At 48.5% G+C, this 17271-nt stretch overlaps 1 protein-coding gene across 1 annotated transcript; it reads left to right on the top strand.

Moving 5' to 3' along the window:
* Nucleotides 1–6540: 6540 nt before the first annotated feature.
* Nucleotides 6541–11261, top strand: LOC127532954 (uncharacterized). The gene is made up of 3 exons (XM_051944866.1): nucleotides 6541–8259; nucleotides 9342–10568; nucleotides 11160–11261. The coding sequence occupies exons 1-3, from the start codon at nucleotides 6763–6765 to the stop codon at nucleotides 11259–11261; spliced, it is 2826 nt and encodes a 941-aa protein (XP_051800826.1). The 5' UTR covers nucleotides 6541–6762.
* Nucleotides 11262–17271: the final 6010 nt, after the last annotated feature.

Below are 17271 nucleotides of genomic sequence, written 5' to 3'. Positions count from 1 at the left end.
GGTCGTCAAGGAACACCAACACCTCCTTGAGATTGAGAGAACCCATGCATTTTTCCATGACCCGCTGGAAGGTTGATGGAGCATTAGTGACTCCTTGAGGCAGTCTGTTGAATTCCCAAAACCCCATAGGTGTGACGAAAGCTGTTTTGTGTTTGTCCTCTTCACTCACTTCAACCTGATAGTAGCCTGACTTCAAATCCATGACAGAGAACCACTTGGATCCTGTCAGAGCAGCAAAGGTTTCCTCGATGTTTGGTAATGCATACGCGTCCTTTATAGTCTGGCTGTTCAACTTTCTGTAGTCAACACATAGGCGGATGGCGCCATTTTTCTTTTTGACTACTACGATCGGTGAAGCGAATGGACTTTCAGACTCTCTTATGATTCCAGCATCAAAAAGTTCTTTCAGATGGAGTCTTACAGCTTCATAGTCTGATGGATGAATGGGCTTCACTCTCTGCTTAAATGGTGTTGGATCAGAGAGACGGATCTTGTGCTTGACTGCAGTTGTGTGACCATAGTCAAGATCACCCATTGCAAATACTTCAGGGATGGAATTCAGCTTTGTTGTGATCCGCGTTTTCCACTCCTCTGGAAGAGGAGAATCTCTGAAGTCAAATGTAATTGTGTTTTGGAGGTGGGTAGAGCTTGTAGCTGTACACTCAGCAGCTGTGCTAGGTGGTTGTGGCACTTTGTGGCCTTCAGCTTTGTTCGAGGAGGTCGGCAGTGGAGAGAGAGAGTGTGGGATGGAAAGCTCAGCTATACTGCGGTTCGCAGACACTTATGTCATGTGCTGTTTCATTCTTTAGGAGGATAGGGACTTGAAGGGATGTCTGCCGTGGATTTGTCATAACGTAGCTACAGAAGAACAGACCACTTGGTAGACCTGACTGAGTAGGGGGCTCCACTAAAAGAGGGGCTCCTATACTAGTGGGCACCTTTCTTGTTTATCCCTTCAAAACCACTTTCTCTCCAGCTGGGATTACAATGGCTTTCTTGCATTGCAGTTTCACTCTCCCCACCTTGCCATCGTCTTGCTCAGTGTTGTATCTGCTGCACATATTTCGAACCAGGGGTACATTAGTGCCTATGAGAAGAGGAATCTCTATGTTGGATCTGCAATCAGGAACAACAAGAGCTAATGTACTCACAAGCTCAGATTTTCCGGCAATGCTTTCTGGAAACAGTATGTTGACCTCGACATAGCCTTGGTAAGGCACGTCTTGACCTCCCGTGCCCTCTACTTGAAGGATGTCATTGAGAGGCAGGATGGGCAGAGAAGGCAGGTAAGTGTCATGGAAAGATTTGGAAATCGTAGTCACTTGTGAGCCTGAGTCGAGAAGTGAATTGCACTGAATTCCTTCAATGGTGACGACAACAGTGGATCTAGGCCCAACTAAGCTACTTAGAGGCTCATTCCCAATGGACCCTACCATTTCACATGTAGCTTCTCTTTGTTTCTGTTCCATCTTGGGACTCTCATCTTTGTTTGTGGCTTCAGTACGCCCCTCTACTGGAAGCCGGTCCAGTTTAAAGGTAGACCCTGTTTGGTTCTCCATTCATTTTGCTTGACTTTCAATTCTTTGTACTTTTGGTCAACAACAGCTTTGTTGATAGGATTTTCACAGACTTTGGCTATGTGGCCATCTTCACCACATCTGAAACAAAACCAGGGCCTAGGCTGGGGTTTGGATGTCACCTGGTGAGTTTGTGCCTCAGCTCGAGGTGTGGGTATGTTTTGGGTTTCTGTTGCCTCTGACTCACGTGTTCTGTGTTTCTTAGATTTCTTGGTGCTGAGCTGTAGTTTCAATTCAGCGAGCTGCTTCTTCAGACTCTCTGTCTCTGAGATGTATGCCTGTAACACACTGGCATTGGGGTCAGTAAGATGAGACATGTCAGGAATGGAATGCACATTAACAGCAGCCTTGGACTTGGGGGTTCCAAAATGGCGGTGCATCCGATCAAGTTCAGTTGCTCTCCTATCTTCCTCTGTCCGCAACTGTAACAGCAGCTCTGCAAAGTCAAGAGATTTTTCATGTTTCAGCTCCAACTGCATCACGAGTGTGTGGTCCCAACCGCCACGTTTGAACTGTTTCAGCAGCTGATGATCTGCAGCAGACTGGCTCACTCCATTTCTCCTCACAGCAGTGCTCAGTAGCACCTGGAGCCTCTGTAGATACTCTGATGCCTTCTCACCTGAGTTTTGATGGGTGTTCAAGAATCTTGCAAAGATTTCATCACCGTCCTCAACAAGACCATATGCAGATTCCAGCAGCTTAACATAAGCTTTGGGATGAGCAGAGGAGCCTAGCTGCTTAACAACATCTGAGGCTGGGGGAAGCAGGCTCTCCAATATTTTCCTACGCTGAACATCTACTGGGACTCCATCTTGAAACATCAAGTCTACATGGAGGCACCATGTTTCGAAGTCAACCTCTCCAGGAGGCTTTGGCAATTTACCAGAGAAGGAGCGTAGCCATTTAGATTGGCTCTGAGATGTGGAGGTGTCATTCTTAATTACATGCTCAACCACGATGCGTTGCACGTCAGGTGGGTTTAGCTCATCTTCTCCTAGTTCCAAGGTTTTAGCCTTTGTTCTCTTCCTCCGTACCGTGGGTTGAACCCTTTTCTGGTCTGGTTTGGGACTTAACTTGAGAGGAATGGATTTCGTCAGGTCAGGCTTCTTGTTCTTGGATTTACGTATGAGAGGGGTAGTACTATGTTCAGATTGAGCACTTCCGTCAGAGGATTCACTGCTACTGCTTGGGTCAGAGGAAGTATTGTGGTAAGTCTGGTTAGTAGTATGTGTCAGGGCATTTACACTGTCTGCTGTCCATGTCGCTGTAGTGTCATTCACATTTTGAATCTGAAAAGGAATGTTGGGTTCAAGCATTTCTACTGACATCCCTGGAGCAAACTCTACAATGGCTGTATTCGCTTGTTCTGTGTTTTGAAGCCTAACTACTCTAGTTACACTCCCATATGCCTCCAGAGAAGCTATGATGTCATCATCAGTGTCTGCTTTGGTTAAACCAACTACACAAACAGACCGTTTTGCATTAATGTTATATGTCTGTTCAACATTCATATTGTATTCTGTATGTTACTCTGTATTTTGCACTTTAAATCTTAACCATGACCAAATGTGACACAATATCTAGTTTCTGGATTTGTAGGTAAACAAAAAGAAATGATTTAAAACATTGTCCTTTGCACCTTTTACCCTCCTGGCTGGCTCGCCACGATTTTTGGTGTGTAACACGTAGTAGAATCAGTGCAGCAAAAAAAAAGGTGAATGTGAACTACTACGATAGGGAGCTAAATCTAAAAAAAAATATAACACAACTTAGTATATATATATATGGGCTTTGTCTCGAACAATGGTAACATTAGGTTCGCTCTAGAAGGATAGTTGGACAAGGACAATATTTTATTGAACAGCTTTCATTTAACATTTATTATTAAAATGATAAACCTTAAATGATAACTGGTCATAAATGACCATTCAACTCAGCACAAATCCCAACCGAACAGTAACAGTAAGTGTAAATGATTTTCTACCAAGTGCACTTGGAAAACAACAGGAGAAACATTTTTAAAAAATGGACAATGCGATGATGTGTGGTGTGTGTGTGTGTGTGTGTGGGTTCAGTTCAGTTCAGTTTAGTTCAGTTCATCTACCCGGGTAGTATGATTTTGTTTGAAATGTCTTAGCTGGATTTCTGAAGAGACGAGTTTCTCCTTTTCCCTTGCCGCACAATAAAGCAGAGTCGAGGTCTCCACCCTCCACGTGTGTTGATCCACTCCTCACTTTAGAAGCTCACTGGAACCTGGCTCGCCGTTCAGCATCCACTTCAACCAGTATCAAAAAAAACCAACCGGAGCTTAATCCAACGAAAACAATCAGAAAGATATCACTCAGCGGTTTATCTCTGCTCTCTCAGCGGGAAAAGTCTCCACAGCTCAAAAACTCCAAGGAAAAAATGCCTGGAACTAAACTTTTTAGAGAAGTTACTAGCTTAACACGATCCGATGGAAATATGTCTTGCTCAAGTCTCTGCCGTAAATAAAAGTAAAAGAAGAGCTCTGCAGCGCTACAGCGCACTCTGCTGGTGCAACAAGAAAACTACACTGAGTTAACCCTATAAATACTGCCACTTACTGTGTAGTGCAATTTATGGGAGTTACACACACATGTATTTGTACTGATATGCCCCGCCCCTGTCAATGTTGGACAGCCTCTGTATACCCTGTACACACCCTCTACACAATGGTATTACTTCCATTTTCACATTATTTTCACTCCAAAAACTCATAAAGAACTCAAAAAATCACTTCAGATAGGCTTCAGTGTCGATCACACACACAGATTGAGAGGAATACAGAGGAACAGCAGGTGGAGCCCTGACCACACGAATGAAATATGATATAAACCCGCTGGCAGAGGCGGGATTTATATTCAAGCCATTCAGCAAGCTCATTGGCTACCAGGCCTGTCAATCTAACGTTTCCTCCGACGTGATTTGCTGAGAAATAAGTCAATCAAGTGATGTAATCCATATCTGTCAGACTCGGCCACGGTTGGCTGTTTCGCCGTAGAAGGCGGAACTGAGTCACTTGATTGGTTGAAGTTCGGTTTGAAGCGGAAGAGAAGCATTCAGTATCCATTTTGAATCACGAACAAAGGAAATACGAGCATGTTTGATAAACTTATAATAGAAAAATGCACTGAATATGAAACGCACAGCTCCACCATGCGCTGCGTGCACGCGCACGGAGCCGATCGATTTCTGGATTTTTTACTTATTTTGAGACATGTTTTGGACAAAGTATTATACTGGATTGTTTTCTCTGGATGGCTAAGCTTGGGTTCTGGCCGGTTTTTGTGGATTATCTTCTTTTCTGACCAGAAACCAGCGTCCAAAGTGCATCGACAGGTGAGCTGTGCACGTTTACGTGACTTGTTGTTTGTTGGACAAATGTGTTTATATTACCCGCTGTGGTAATCACATCTGAAAGTGGTTTATACCGGCAGATTCGTGAGAATCTCAGCTTTCTATGTGTGTATAGTGTTTGTATAATCGTGTTTGCAGTGTCGTTCTATTTAAAAAAAAGCGTAAACCGATATCAAAACGGCCCGCCCGCAGGCCGGCGTACTTTAACGGGTTAAATAGCACAGAGCGATATTAACACCCCAGTGTGTATACATAGATAGAAGATCATTTTAGTATTTACAATAGTCCTGATTAGAGAAAGAATCATTTACGACTTTTTTGTGACATTGTTGTAATAATTATTTAGTCTAAAACGAAAAATTAATTAAGTCTCATTAAATGAAATAAGCCTCATTCAGTTTGTTTTGAACACAATCTACAGGTAGATGTAATACTTGAAAATTATTTTCAAGAATATTAACACAGGAAGGTGAGTGTAATGCTAAATAATATCATAGTTGCCTCAATAAATCTATTTTCAATTAAAGTGGAATTTTATTCACAAAAATGAATGATTTTATGCCTGACAGAGAATAAGGTCCATACTTTGGTGGTACAGAATGATAGGGGTCCTCTCTTAGTCTATAACAACACGAGGGCCCTTTCAGATAGCACAGAGCGACATTAACACCCCAGTGTGTATACATAGATAGAAGATCATTTTAGTATTTACAATAGTCCTGATTAGAGAAAGAATCATTTACAACTTTTTTGTGACATTGTTGTAATAATTATTTCCTCTAAAATGGATACCATAAAGATGCTCATTAGACCACAATAAACTGTAGTTGCAGAAGTTTTTTAATCAGAGCCTCAAATGAAAGGTTTTGCCTTCAAGACTGAAGTAATATGAAGACAATATAAAGGTCCAGTTTGAAATTCACACTTCTCATTTCATAGTAATTTCATAGTAGCCCAGAAAAATGTGAGCGCCCCTAAGATAAAATGAAAAACAAAGACACGCTTGTTGTCAGGACGTGTGTGACGGAGCAGCCCCGTCAGCCCACGCAGTAAGCATAAGAGGCTACAGAGCAAACATGTCCACATACACTCAGTACCGTCGATTTTACTTGCCTGGCCGGTTTTTTTTCTCCCTCTTTGTTTTTCGGTTTTGTGCGGTTGGTTTCGGCGGCCGTCGGGGGTGCACACTCGGCGGCTGTTGGAGGGGTCCTCCGTTCGTGGTTTTGTCGGGTGGTGTCCGTTGTGGGGTTTCCGTGCTCCGTTCACGGCTTTACTCAGCCAACTTGAGCATACACAACACTTCCGTATTTATCCGCGTCTTACGTGGGGCGTGTAGGGGCGGCATCCCGTGACATTACGTAACTTCCTGGGTTTTGTGTAAAATAATATTATTTTTCGTTGTAGGGGGTTTTGAAGCTTCATTTTGAGTATTTTTGTTTATTATGATATTTGTATAAATCCCAAAGTATATTGAGTTTGGTTTGTTTTCTGTGAGTGGAGAAATGACTGAATTTTGTTTCAATTACTTTGGAGGGAGGGGCTTCTTACTATATAAAGGGGCACTCAACCACACCGAGCAGTGTGTGCTTTTAGGACTGGAACAGTGCACATGGTAGGTGCTTAGAAGATGTTTGTGTATATATGTAAATAGGGAATTTTGTAACTTTGGAATTTGTTTTTTTTTTTGCTGCACATTTTGGATGGATTATACAATAAAGAGCATCACCTTAAAAAGGAAACCAGCTGACTAGTCCATAATTTATTTTAAAGGACAGAGCCCACGACATATGGTGTCAGAAGTGGGATTATGGCTAGTCGAAGGAAGCAAAAAGGTCGCAGATCACATAAATATGAAGAGGAAGACTTTGCTGCTGCAAGGCCGGGGTCATCGGGGAACCCAGATGAAGTATCTTCCAGTCGACCTCTGGGTGAGCTGGTGTCTATACTGAAAGACTTTTTTGTGGGACAGCAGAAGAGAGATGAGGGCTTATTGGAGGAGCTGCGTGGACTGAAGGCAGCTATGCCAGGAGCCCAGTCCTCTCCACAGCAAGGTCGAAGACCACCTCCAGGATCTCAGCCCCCACAGCTTCCCCTGGCATCACTCTCTCCAGACGAGATAGCAACGGCAAGTATGGACAGTGTACGGCGAGGTCAACCAAACCAGGGTATACCAGAGGCTTTCTCCTTCGACCACGCTGACACGGAGGAGGAACGAAGACCAGAATGGAGACATTTTAGTGATCCTAAGAGTCTCCCTTACCAAACTGGCGAGGACATTGAGAACTACCTCCTGAGATTCGAGCGCATCGCAAAAACATGGCGGTGGCCAGAGTCAGAGTGGGCATGTCGGCTGGTGCCACTTCTCTCTGGAAAGGCGCTTGAAGCTTATTCGGCAATGGATGAGGACGACGCGAATGATTATCGGTCGCTGAAGGCGGCGCTGCTCATCAAATTTGACATTTCTCCAGAGACGTACCGCCAGCGTTTCCGGATTTCGACTGTGCCTACCGGGGAAACGCCAACCGAGACTTATCATCGCCTTAAGGGACTTTACCGACGCTGGGTTCGACCGGATCAACTGTCCAAGGAGGCCATCGGAGAGCTGATCATTCTGGAGCAGCTGCTGTGTGTCCTTTCTCCAGACATCAGGACCTGGGTCAAGGAGCGCGAACCGGAGGATGGTCTTACAGCTGCAAAATTGGCTTTGCAGTATCAGAACGCCCATCGGGGAATTTCGCGCTTCTCCAGTTCCAGTCAGCGTCTACCACCAGGACCTCCAGGACCGTCTGCACCACAGCGACACTTCAGAGGAGTAGCCAGCCAGGACAACAGAGGTATTCCCAGTTCTACCACATTCCAGCCAGCTCCTGGTAAGACTATGATCTGCTTCTATTGTCAGCAGTCTGGACATAAAGCGTCAGTGTGTCCGATGCGTAAGGCTAAACTCACAGGGGCCTGTTATGCTCCTCGTCCTGAAATTGAGCTAGTGGGGAGCCGACAAACGCAGGGAACGGAGAAACCAGTGGTGGTCAATGGACAGCAAACTGTAGCATTGTTAGACAGTGGTAGTTTTACCTCCCTGGTCAAGAGGAGTCTGGTTCCTGTGAGCACCATAGACTATAGTACCAAGACCGACATTGTTTGCGTTCACGGGGATTGTCACGTTTACCCAAAGTCAGAGATCTCAGTTGAGATCAATGGACAACAGTATCTGCTGACAGTAGCTGTAGTCGATGATCTACCAAAAGATTTAATTCTTGGGACTGATTTTCCTCTGCTAATGGACTTGTTGCAGGGGGGGAGAGTGACTTTGTTGAGAAGGGGAGGGGCAAGGTGGCAAGTCCTGTTGTTACCCGGTCTCAGGTTCAGGCTACTGGTCTCCAACCTCTGCCAGACTTGGATGATAGCCTGTTCGAGGGGGGAACTAAGGGGCCTCATAAGTCCAAGCGGCAGCGACGCTTTGAAAAAGAACTTGGGGGTGTAGGGCATGATGTCAACGGATTAACGGTAGATGGGTTGTGGGAGGTGCCGGGGAACATTGCTAGCTTGCAGAGGCAGGATGTTTCTTTAAAATCTTTGTATGAGAAAGTGGTGAAGGGCCCGCACTGTTCCTCTTTGGGTCAGGAACAGTTTGTTTTGGATAATGATGTTCTGTATGCCTGTAATGATGATCGCAAACGTCTTGTGATTCCGGCGACTTGCAGACAGTTAATTATGCACCTTGCACATACATTCCCATGGGCCGGACATTTGGGTCGCCATAAAACGTTCCTTCGCATTAGCGCACGATTTTTTTGGCCAGGCATGTACACTGATGTACAAACATATTGCAGCACATGTCCTGAGTGTCAGTTAACTAGTTGTCCCCGCAAATCTGACAGGGCATTACTCCAGCCGCTACCCATCATCTCTGAGCCGTTCCGTCGGATCGCTATGGACATCGTCGGGCCACTGCCACGGAGCAGCCGGGGTCACCAGTACATTCTGGTCTTGAGTGACTATGCCACGCGCTTTCCAGAGGCATTCCCACTAAGGACAATTACTGCCCCAAGTGTGCTCCGAGCCTTGATCCAGCTCTTCTCGCGAGTCGGAATACCTGAGGAAATAGTAACCGACCAGGGAACGAACTTTACATCCCGGTTACTCCATCTGTTCCACAAACAACTAGGTATCACTGCCATTAAAACCACACCGTACCATCCACAAACCGATGGATTAGTGGAGCGGTTTAACCAGACTTTAAAGAGAATGCTCCGGAAGTTTGTGGATGATTCAGGGAAAGACTGGGATCGCTGGCTCCCGTTCCTGTTGTTTGCTTACAGGGAGGTGCCCCAGGCATCAACCGGCTTTTCTCCCTTCGAACTTTTGTATGGGTGGGATGTCCAGGGGCCGTTGGATCTATTGACTGCGGTATGGACGTCACCGGACCCCAAAGCCAACGAACGAGGAGTTGTACAGTTTGTCCTCCAGATGAGAGACCGGTTGGCTCAGTATCGAGAAGAAGCAAAGGTCAATCTAAAAGAGGCTCAGCAGAAACAGAAGCTGTGGTACGATAAGCAGGCTCGGACTCGGAACTTTGAGCCGGGCCAAAAAGTTCTGCTTCTACTGCCCTCCTCCAATAGTAAGCTTTTGGCCAAGTGGCAGGGTCCATATGTCGTCATTCGACGCATGGGACCTGTAACCTATGAGATCCACCACCCCGAGAGAAAGAGGGCTAAACAAACGTACCATGTCAATCTGTTAAAGGAATGGAAGGAGCGGGCTGTGTCTGGCCCTGCCCTCCTGCCCCAGGGTGTGGAGGAGGTGGACAAAGAGGATGGTCCAGATGTAAGACTTATTGCTGAAGTGGAGGGTGACCTTGACCTATCCCACCTCGTTGAGGAGCTAGTCGTAGAGCTTCGACAGCTCTTTGCTGAAATGCCCTCTTTGTTCTCTGCGACGCCTGGAAAGACAAGGGTGATCGAACACACTATCCGACTTAAAGATACTCGTCCTTTCCGCCAACGGCCCTATCGTGTGCCTCAAAAGTTGGTGGGGCAGCTGCAGAAAGAAATTGAGGCCATGTTGCAGCTGGGCGTGATTGAGCCATCTAACTCTGAATGGTGCAGCCCAGTTGTGATAGTGTACAAGAAGGATGGGACACTGCGGATTTGTATTGACTTCCGTAAGCTCAACTCAGTTTCAGAGTTTGACGCCTACCCCATGCCCCGAATTGACGAGCTGTTGGAACGCATCGGATCAGCGAGATACATCACAACTCTCGACCTATGCAAAGGGTATTGGCAGGTGCCTCTAGACCCCAGCAGCCGTCCTTATACGGCCTTCCGTACTCCTGCAGGACTCTTCCAGTTTACGGTGATGCCGTTTGGCCTCCACGGAGCACCTGCCACTTTCCAACGGCTCATGGATAAAGTTCTGCAAGGATGCGAAGAGTGCAGTGCGGCATATTTAGATGATGTTGTGATCTATAGCCAGACATGGGAGGCACACCTAGGTCACTTGAAGAAGGTCTTGGGGAAGATCCAGAGTGCGGGCCTCACCCTGAACTTAAAGAAATGTGAATGGGTTCGAGAAGAAGTGAGGTACCTGGGCTACCAGCTTGGGCAGGGCAAGGTAAGACCCCAAGCTGATAAGGTGGAGGCAATACGGAACTGTCCTCGACCCAGAACCAAGAAAGAGGTGCGGTCTTTCTTGGGTCTTGCTGGGTGGTACAGACGTTTCGTACCCCGGTTTGCCACTATTGCTTCTCCACTCACCGCTCTGACCGGTAAAGACCGAAAAAACCCAGTAACCTGGACTAATCAGTGTGAGACGGCCTTTCAGTCCTTGAAAGAGTCTCTGTGCTCATCTCCTGTTCTCCAAAGTCCAGATTTTACCAAGCGCTTCTTGGTCCAAGTTGATGCGTCTGCAGTTGGGATTGGTGCGGTTCTGGCTCAAGGTGAACCAGGTGAAGAGCGACCCATTCTCTACTTGAGTAGGAAACTGCTACCGCGGGAGGTCAGGTATTCGGTGGTTGAAAAAGAGGGGCTTGCTATCAAATGGGCTCTCGAGAGTCTCCGCTACTATCTCCTTGGAAGGGAGTTTGACCTCGAGACGGACCATCGGGCGCTCACCTGGATTCACAGCATGAAGGACCATAATAGTCGGCTGACAAGGTGGTATCTGTCCTTGCAGCCATTCAGGTTTGCTGTGCGGTATCGGAAGGGTGCAACCAATGTGGTGGCTGACTACCTTTCTCGGTTGCCTTACAACCTTGGAGAGGGGGAGGATGGTGTGACGGAGCAGCCCCGTCAGCCCACGCAGTAAGCATAAGAGGCTACAGAGCAAACATGTCCACATACACTCAGTACCGTCGATTTTACTTGCCTGGCCGGTTTTTTTTCTCCCTCTTTGTTTTTCGGTTTTGTGCGGTTGGTTTCGGCGGCCGTCGGGGGTGCACACTCGGCGGCTGTTGGAGGGGTCCTCCGTTCGTGGTTTTGTCGGGTGGTGTCCGTTGTGGGGTTTCCGTGCTCCGTTCACGGCTTTACTCAGCCAACTTGAGCATACACAACACTTCCGTATTTATCCGCGTCTTACGTGGGGCGTGTAGGGGCGGCATCCCGTGACATTACGTAACTTCCTGGGTTTTGTGTAAAATAATATTATTTTTCGTTGTAGGGGGTTTTGAAGCTTCATTTTGAGTATTTTTGTTTATTATGATATTTGTATAAATCCCAAAGTATATTGAGTTTGGTTTGTTTTCTGTGAGTGGAGAAATGACTGAATTTTGTTTCAATTACTTTGGAGGGAGGGGCTTCTTACTATATAAAGGGGCACTCAACCACACAGAGCAGTGTGTGCTTTTAGGACTGGAACAGTGCACATGGTAGGTGCTTAGAAGATGTTTGTGTATATATGTAAATAGGGAATTTTGTAACTTTGGAATTTGTTTTTTTTTTTGCTGCACATTTTGGATGGATTATACAATAAAGAGCATCACCTTAAAAAGGAAACCAGCTGACTAGTCCATAATTTATTTTAAAGGACAGAGCCCACGACAACGTGTTACAAACATTCAAAAATATTACTTTACAAAGATTTCAACTGTATTTCTGAATATATGTAAATGGAGAGGCCGTATAAAAACTTAAGTAATTGTTTCTGATGTCACAGTGCATGTGTTAGTGCATGCAACTAAGCAACACAAATCAAGGATTTGTAAGAAAAACTAATGAGGCCAAATGACTTTCACAAAATTTGGTGAGGTGTTTAAACATGTAAAGCTTTAAAGTTACACATTGACTTAATACCAATCAATTTGTGTAGCACACACAGCTCCATCGCAGCCCTGACGACATCTACATATGAAAGAGGGGCCCTCCAGAGCCTGCAATGGAGGTCAGTCAGGCTAAACTTGTCACGCAACAGAAAAGAACCCAAGCAGCAGGCACAGACAGCATGATGAAATTAACAATAATTTAATGGAAAAATAAGAATATAGGAACGGAAAAAAACACTTAATAACGAAGGCAGGGGAGAACAACGGGAAGGAGGAAAATAATTAAACTAAACCAAGGGCGGACCCGAAGGCCGAGGTAAACTAACATAAAACTAAACAAATTTAAAAGGGAAGGGGGCTTACTGAATCCGGGGAGAGGAAGACGGAAGAGGGGGGCCGAGATGGTGGGGGAATTGAGTGATGAGGGCTGGTGGAGCAGGCCAGATCATCTGAGGGGCGACAGGTTCTGAGGAGCGGGGATGTGATGAAGGTAATCCATTAATGAAACAGCATCCCGGGGAAACGACGTGTAGCAAGGAAGATGAGGCGGTGAGCAGGATTGAGCAGTGAGTCTGTGTTGCATGGAGGATGGATTAATGATGCAGCATCGAGCTGTGTCTAGAGCCAGGTTTTATATGGCGTTGATTAGTTAGTTGCGCCAGCTGTGTTGGAAAACACAGCCGCTTGTCATTCTGCTGATGAGCCGGCTCACTGGAACAGGAGGGCGTGACAGTACCCCCCCCCACACACACACACACACACACACACACAAGGTGCACCTCCTGGCACACACTGGACCGGTTGGGGTGCCGGCGGGTGATTCTAGGACCGGCAGGGATCCGGCAGAAGGGACCGCTCCTGGGGGTGGCCTGAGGGACGGGTGGGCTGCGACCGGACGGGTGGGCTGGGACAACGTCGGAGGACGGTCCAGAGGCTGGACAGGCTGAAGGGACCACTCCGGAGGACGGCCCAGGTGCAGGACAGGCTGGGGCTGGAACGGCCAACGGAGGTCCTCCGGCGGCCGGACTGGGAACCGGCAGCTGTGTCGGTTGGGGCCTTCTGAAGGCCGGGCTGGGAACCAGCAGCTGGCCCGACGGGAACCTTCTAGAGGCCGGGCTGGGAACCGGCAGCTGGCCCGATGGGAACCTTCTGGAGGTCGGGCAGAGAACTGGCAGCTGGGTTGACGGGGACCCTCCGGAGGCCGGACTGGGAACTGGCAGCTGGATCGATGGGGACCTTCCGGGGGCCGGACTGAGAACTGGCAGCTGGATCGACGGGGACCCTCCGGGGGCCGGACAGGGAACCGGCAGCTGGATCGACGGGGACCCTCCAGGGGCCGGACTGGGAACCGGCAGCTGGATCGACGGGGACCCTCCGGGGGCCGGACAGGGAACCGGCAGCTGGATCGACGGGGACCCTCCGGGGGCCGGACAGGGAACCGGCGATGGTAGGACCATTCCCGGACTGGGGACGGGACTGGACTCGGAATTGGGGACAGAACAGGAGGCAGAACAGAACAAGGGACTGAAAAAACAGCAGGGACAGGAGGAACTAAAAGGACTGGAGGGACTGAAAGGCCTGAAGGGACTGAAAGGCCTGGAGGGACAGTATTGGCCGAAAAGACTGGAGGGGCTTTAGGGACAGGAAAGATAGGAGGGACTGGAGGGACTAAAAGGACTGGAAGGACAGGAGGGACTGAAAGGACAGGAGGGACTGGAGGAACTGAAAGGACTGGAGGGACAGAAAGGACTGGAGGGACTGAAAGAACAGAAAGCCGGCCCCAGGAGGCATCCCGCTCCTGGGGCCGGCTCCTGGGGCCGCCAGTCCCCGGACAGGCCCTCGGATGCGTCCCGCCTCACCAAGGCCACGGGGAAAGCAGGACATCTCAACAAGGAGGCGAGACGTCTCCTTGAGACGACCAGGGAGTCGGGCCGCCTCCCTAGAGTAGCAGAGGGGGCGGAACGCTTAATAAAGACTGCAGAGGAGGCGGAATGCCTCCTTAAGACTTTCCTAAAGGCTGCAGACGTAGCCTTTGGCTCCTTAGGCGCCGGGGGGGAAGCTCTTGGCTTCTCTAAGACCGCGGGGGGAGCGTTAAGCTTCTCTGAGGGCGCCAGGGAGGGTTTACGCCTCTCAGAGGATGCGGAGGAGGCAGGATGCCTCGACAAGGACACAGAGGAGACAGGACGCCTCGACAAGGACGCGGAGGAGGCGGGACGCCTCAACAAGGACGCGGAGAAGGTGAGATGCCCCAACAAGACCGCGGGGTAGGCGGGACGCCTTCGGAAGACTGCAGAGGAGGCAGAAGGCCTCAATAAAGCTGCAGAAGAGGCGATTCGCCTCCTTAAAGCTGCAGAGGAGGTGGCGTGCCTCCTGAAGGCTGCAGAGGAGGCGGGAAGTCATCTTAAGACTCCAGACGGGGCCTTTAGCTCCTTAGATGCCGCATGGAGAGCTGCTTGTTCTCTGGACGCTGCAGGGGGAGCCTGTTGCTCCTCCAGAGCTGCAGTGGGAGCCTATTGCTTCTTCAGAGCCGCAGGGGGAGCCTTTAGCTTCTTCAGAGCCACGGCGGGAGCCTTTAGCTCCCTCAGAGCAGCGGTGGGAGCCTGTTGCTCCTTCAGAGCCACGGCGGGAGCCTGTTGCTCCTTCAGAGCCGCGGCGGGAGCCTGTTGCTCCTTCAGAGTTGCAGCAGGAGCCTGTTGCTCTTTCAGAGCTGCAGGGAGAACTTCTTGCTCCCTCAAGGCTGCAATGAGAGCCTGAAGCTCCTCTGCAGCTGCAGGAAGAGCTTTTAGCTCTTTTAAAACTGCAAGGGAGGCTGGGAGCCTCAATGCTGCAGGGCACACATGGACCGGAGACGGGGCAATGGCCCCCTCAAGGACAGATGCAGGGGCAATGGGCCCCACAGGAACCGAAGGCGGGGCAATGGGCCCCACAGGAACCGAAGATAGGGCAATTGGCCTCTCAAGGACAGATGCAGGGGTAATGGACCCCACAGGAACCGAAGACAGGGAAATGGGCCCCCGATGGACCGAAGACAGGGCGATGGTCCCCATACAGATAGGATTCGCAGGTGAGGTGGCGCAGAGCTCCTCAGGGACAGGAGTATGGGGGCTATGTCATCTCCGAGAGCCGCGCCTACGGTGACCAGTTCTTCTGGCGGCAGGCTCTGCGGCTTGCGCGGACCCAGGAACGGGTGGGCTGTCGGAGGAATGTCGCGGGGGACCGGGCAGGTGGGTCAGGGGGGCATTCAGGAAACTCAGGAGGTCACGAGGAATGTGTGGAGCTAACCACGGCTTCTTTGCAACCCTTCTGCGCCCCTCCAGCACAGCTGCGTCTCTGGTTGCCTGCCCGGCAGCATTTCTCCACAGATCCACCTGGGAATACAGACCCCTAAAATAACTGAATGCCTCACAAGCTTCAAAAGAAATATTCATAGGGCCTACAGGGAACGCAGAGAGGTCTACAGGAGCGGGAACGCCTGCTGGGTTATTGGGTGGCTGCATCATTCTGTCACGCAACAGAGAAGAACCCAAGCAGCAGGCGCAGACAGGAGGATGAAATTAATGATTTAATGGAAAAATAAGAATATAGGAACAGAAAAAACACTTAATAATTAAGGCAGTTTCCCCTGGGAAGGAGGAAAATAATTAAACTAAACCAAGGGCGGACCCGAAGGCTGAGGTAAACTAACATAAAACTAAACGAATTTAAAAGGGAAGGGGACTTACTGAATCCAGGGAGAGGAAGACGGAAGAGGGGGGACGAGCTGTCCGAGTTGGTGGGGGAATTGAGTGACGAGGGCTGGTGGAGCGGGCCAGATCATCCGAGGGGTGACGGGTTCCGAGGAGTGGGGATGTGATGAAGGTAATCCATTAACGAAACAGCGTCCCGGGGAAACCACGTGTAGCAAGGAGGATGAGGCAGTGAGCAGGATTGAGCAGTGGGTCTGTGTTGCAGGGATGATGTATTAATGATGCAGCATCGAGCTGTGTCTAGAGCCAGGTTTTATATGGCGTTGATTAGTTATTTGCGCCAGCTGTGTTGGAAAACACAGCCGCTTGTCATTCTGCTGATGAGCCGGCTCACTGGAACAGGAGGGCGTGACAAAACTGTTGTGTTAACACCTACAGCTCCACGGAAGGCTATGTAGGGCCACTTTTTGATATGTAGATGTCAGGCAGGGCTGATGGGCCCCTCTTGGCTGTTTTTTAAAAAAATAACAAAATGCATATTTGCAGTTATATTCTGAAGAAAGACCTTAAAAGAAAATTTTGTAAATGATTTTTGTTTCAACAAAATATCTCAAAACACTGGGCCACTATTACCAGTTTTCTACGACAGTCCCCTCTTGGCTTGTCAAACGTGGGCGGGTAACTATAGGGGTTGTGGGGACCTAATGTCCTCGCAACCATAGGAAAACCAAAAGAAATGTCATTTGTGGGGACCTCATTTGGGTCCCCATGAGGGGAAACAGTGTTTTCTTAGCCATGTTGTTGTTACTGAAAAAAGTAAAAGTGCAGAAACGTTTCTTTAGGGTTAGGCATTGTTTTGGTCTGGGTTAAGGTTAGGGTTAGGGTGAGCGGTTAGATATGAATGGGAATCAATGGTAGGTCCCCACAAGGACAGGAATACACAGTGTGTGTATGTGTGTGTGTGTGTGAGAGAGAGAGAGAGAGAGACAGAGAGTGAGAGAGAGAGAGAGAGAGAGTGTCAGGAATGCATGTTCAACATGTCTTCAATTGCGTGCGAATGGGTTTATGTGTGAGTGTGTTTAACATGAGTGGCAGCAAACAAGTGAGATTTGAATATGCCCAGGTCCATTATGATATGATGTTTACAGTAGAAATACTCACATCATTAGGTTGAGGTTGTGGATCTGAGGTTCCAGTTTCTGGATCATCCTGAGAGGCTACCTACAGGCTCTCTTCAGGTAGATGTACTCCTGCCCTTTTCCGGCTAAAATGAAAATGAATATACAGGGCTTAGTATCTCACCCTGCCCTGTGATTATAATAGAAAATTTACATTTATGAATGCTAATAGCCTTATGATGATACTGTTACGG

Source organism: Acanthochromis polyacanthus, chromosome 2, assembly GCF_021347895.1.
Source record: "Acanthochromis polyacanthus isolate Apoly-LR-REF ecotype Palm Island chromosome 2, KAUST_Apoly_ChrSc, whole genome shotgun sequence".
In the NCBI taxonomy this organism is placed as follows: Eukaryota; Metazoa; Chordata; class Actinopteri; family Pomacentridae; genus Acanthochromis; species Acanthochromis polyacanthus.
The sequence above is the reverse complement of the archived record's forward strand: the minus strand, read 5'-3'. Positions and strand labels throughout refer to the sequence as shown.

Coding starts and splice junctions, on each gene's coding strand:
- LOC127532954 (XM_051944866.1), top strand. CDS start 6,763: ATGGCTAGTCGAAGGAAGCAAAAAGGTCGCAGATCACATAAATATGAA. Junction 8,260..9,341: donor ACTTGTTGCAGGGGGGGAGA/GTGACTTTGTTG, acceptor TGGGATGTCCAG/GGGCCGTTGGATCTATTGAC. Junction 10,569..11,159: donor ACCAGCTTGGGCAGGGCAAG/GTAAGACCCCAA, acceptor CGGTATCGGAAG/GGTGCAACCAATGTGGTGGC.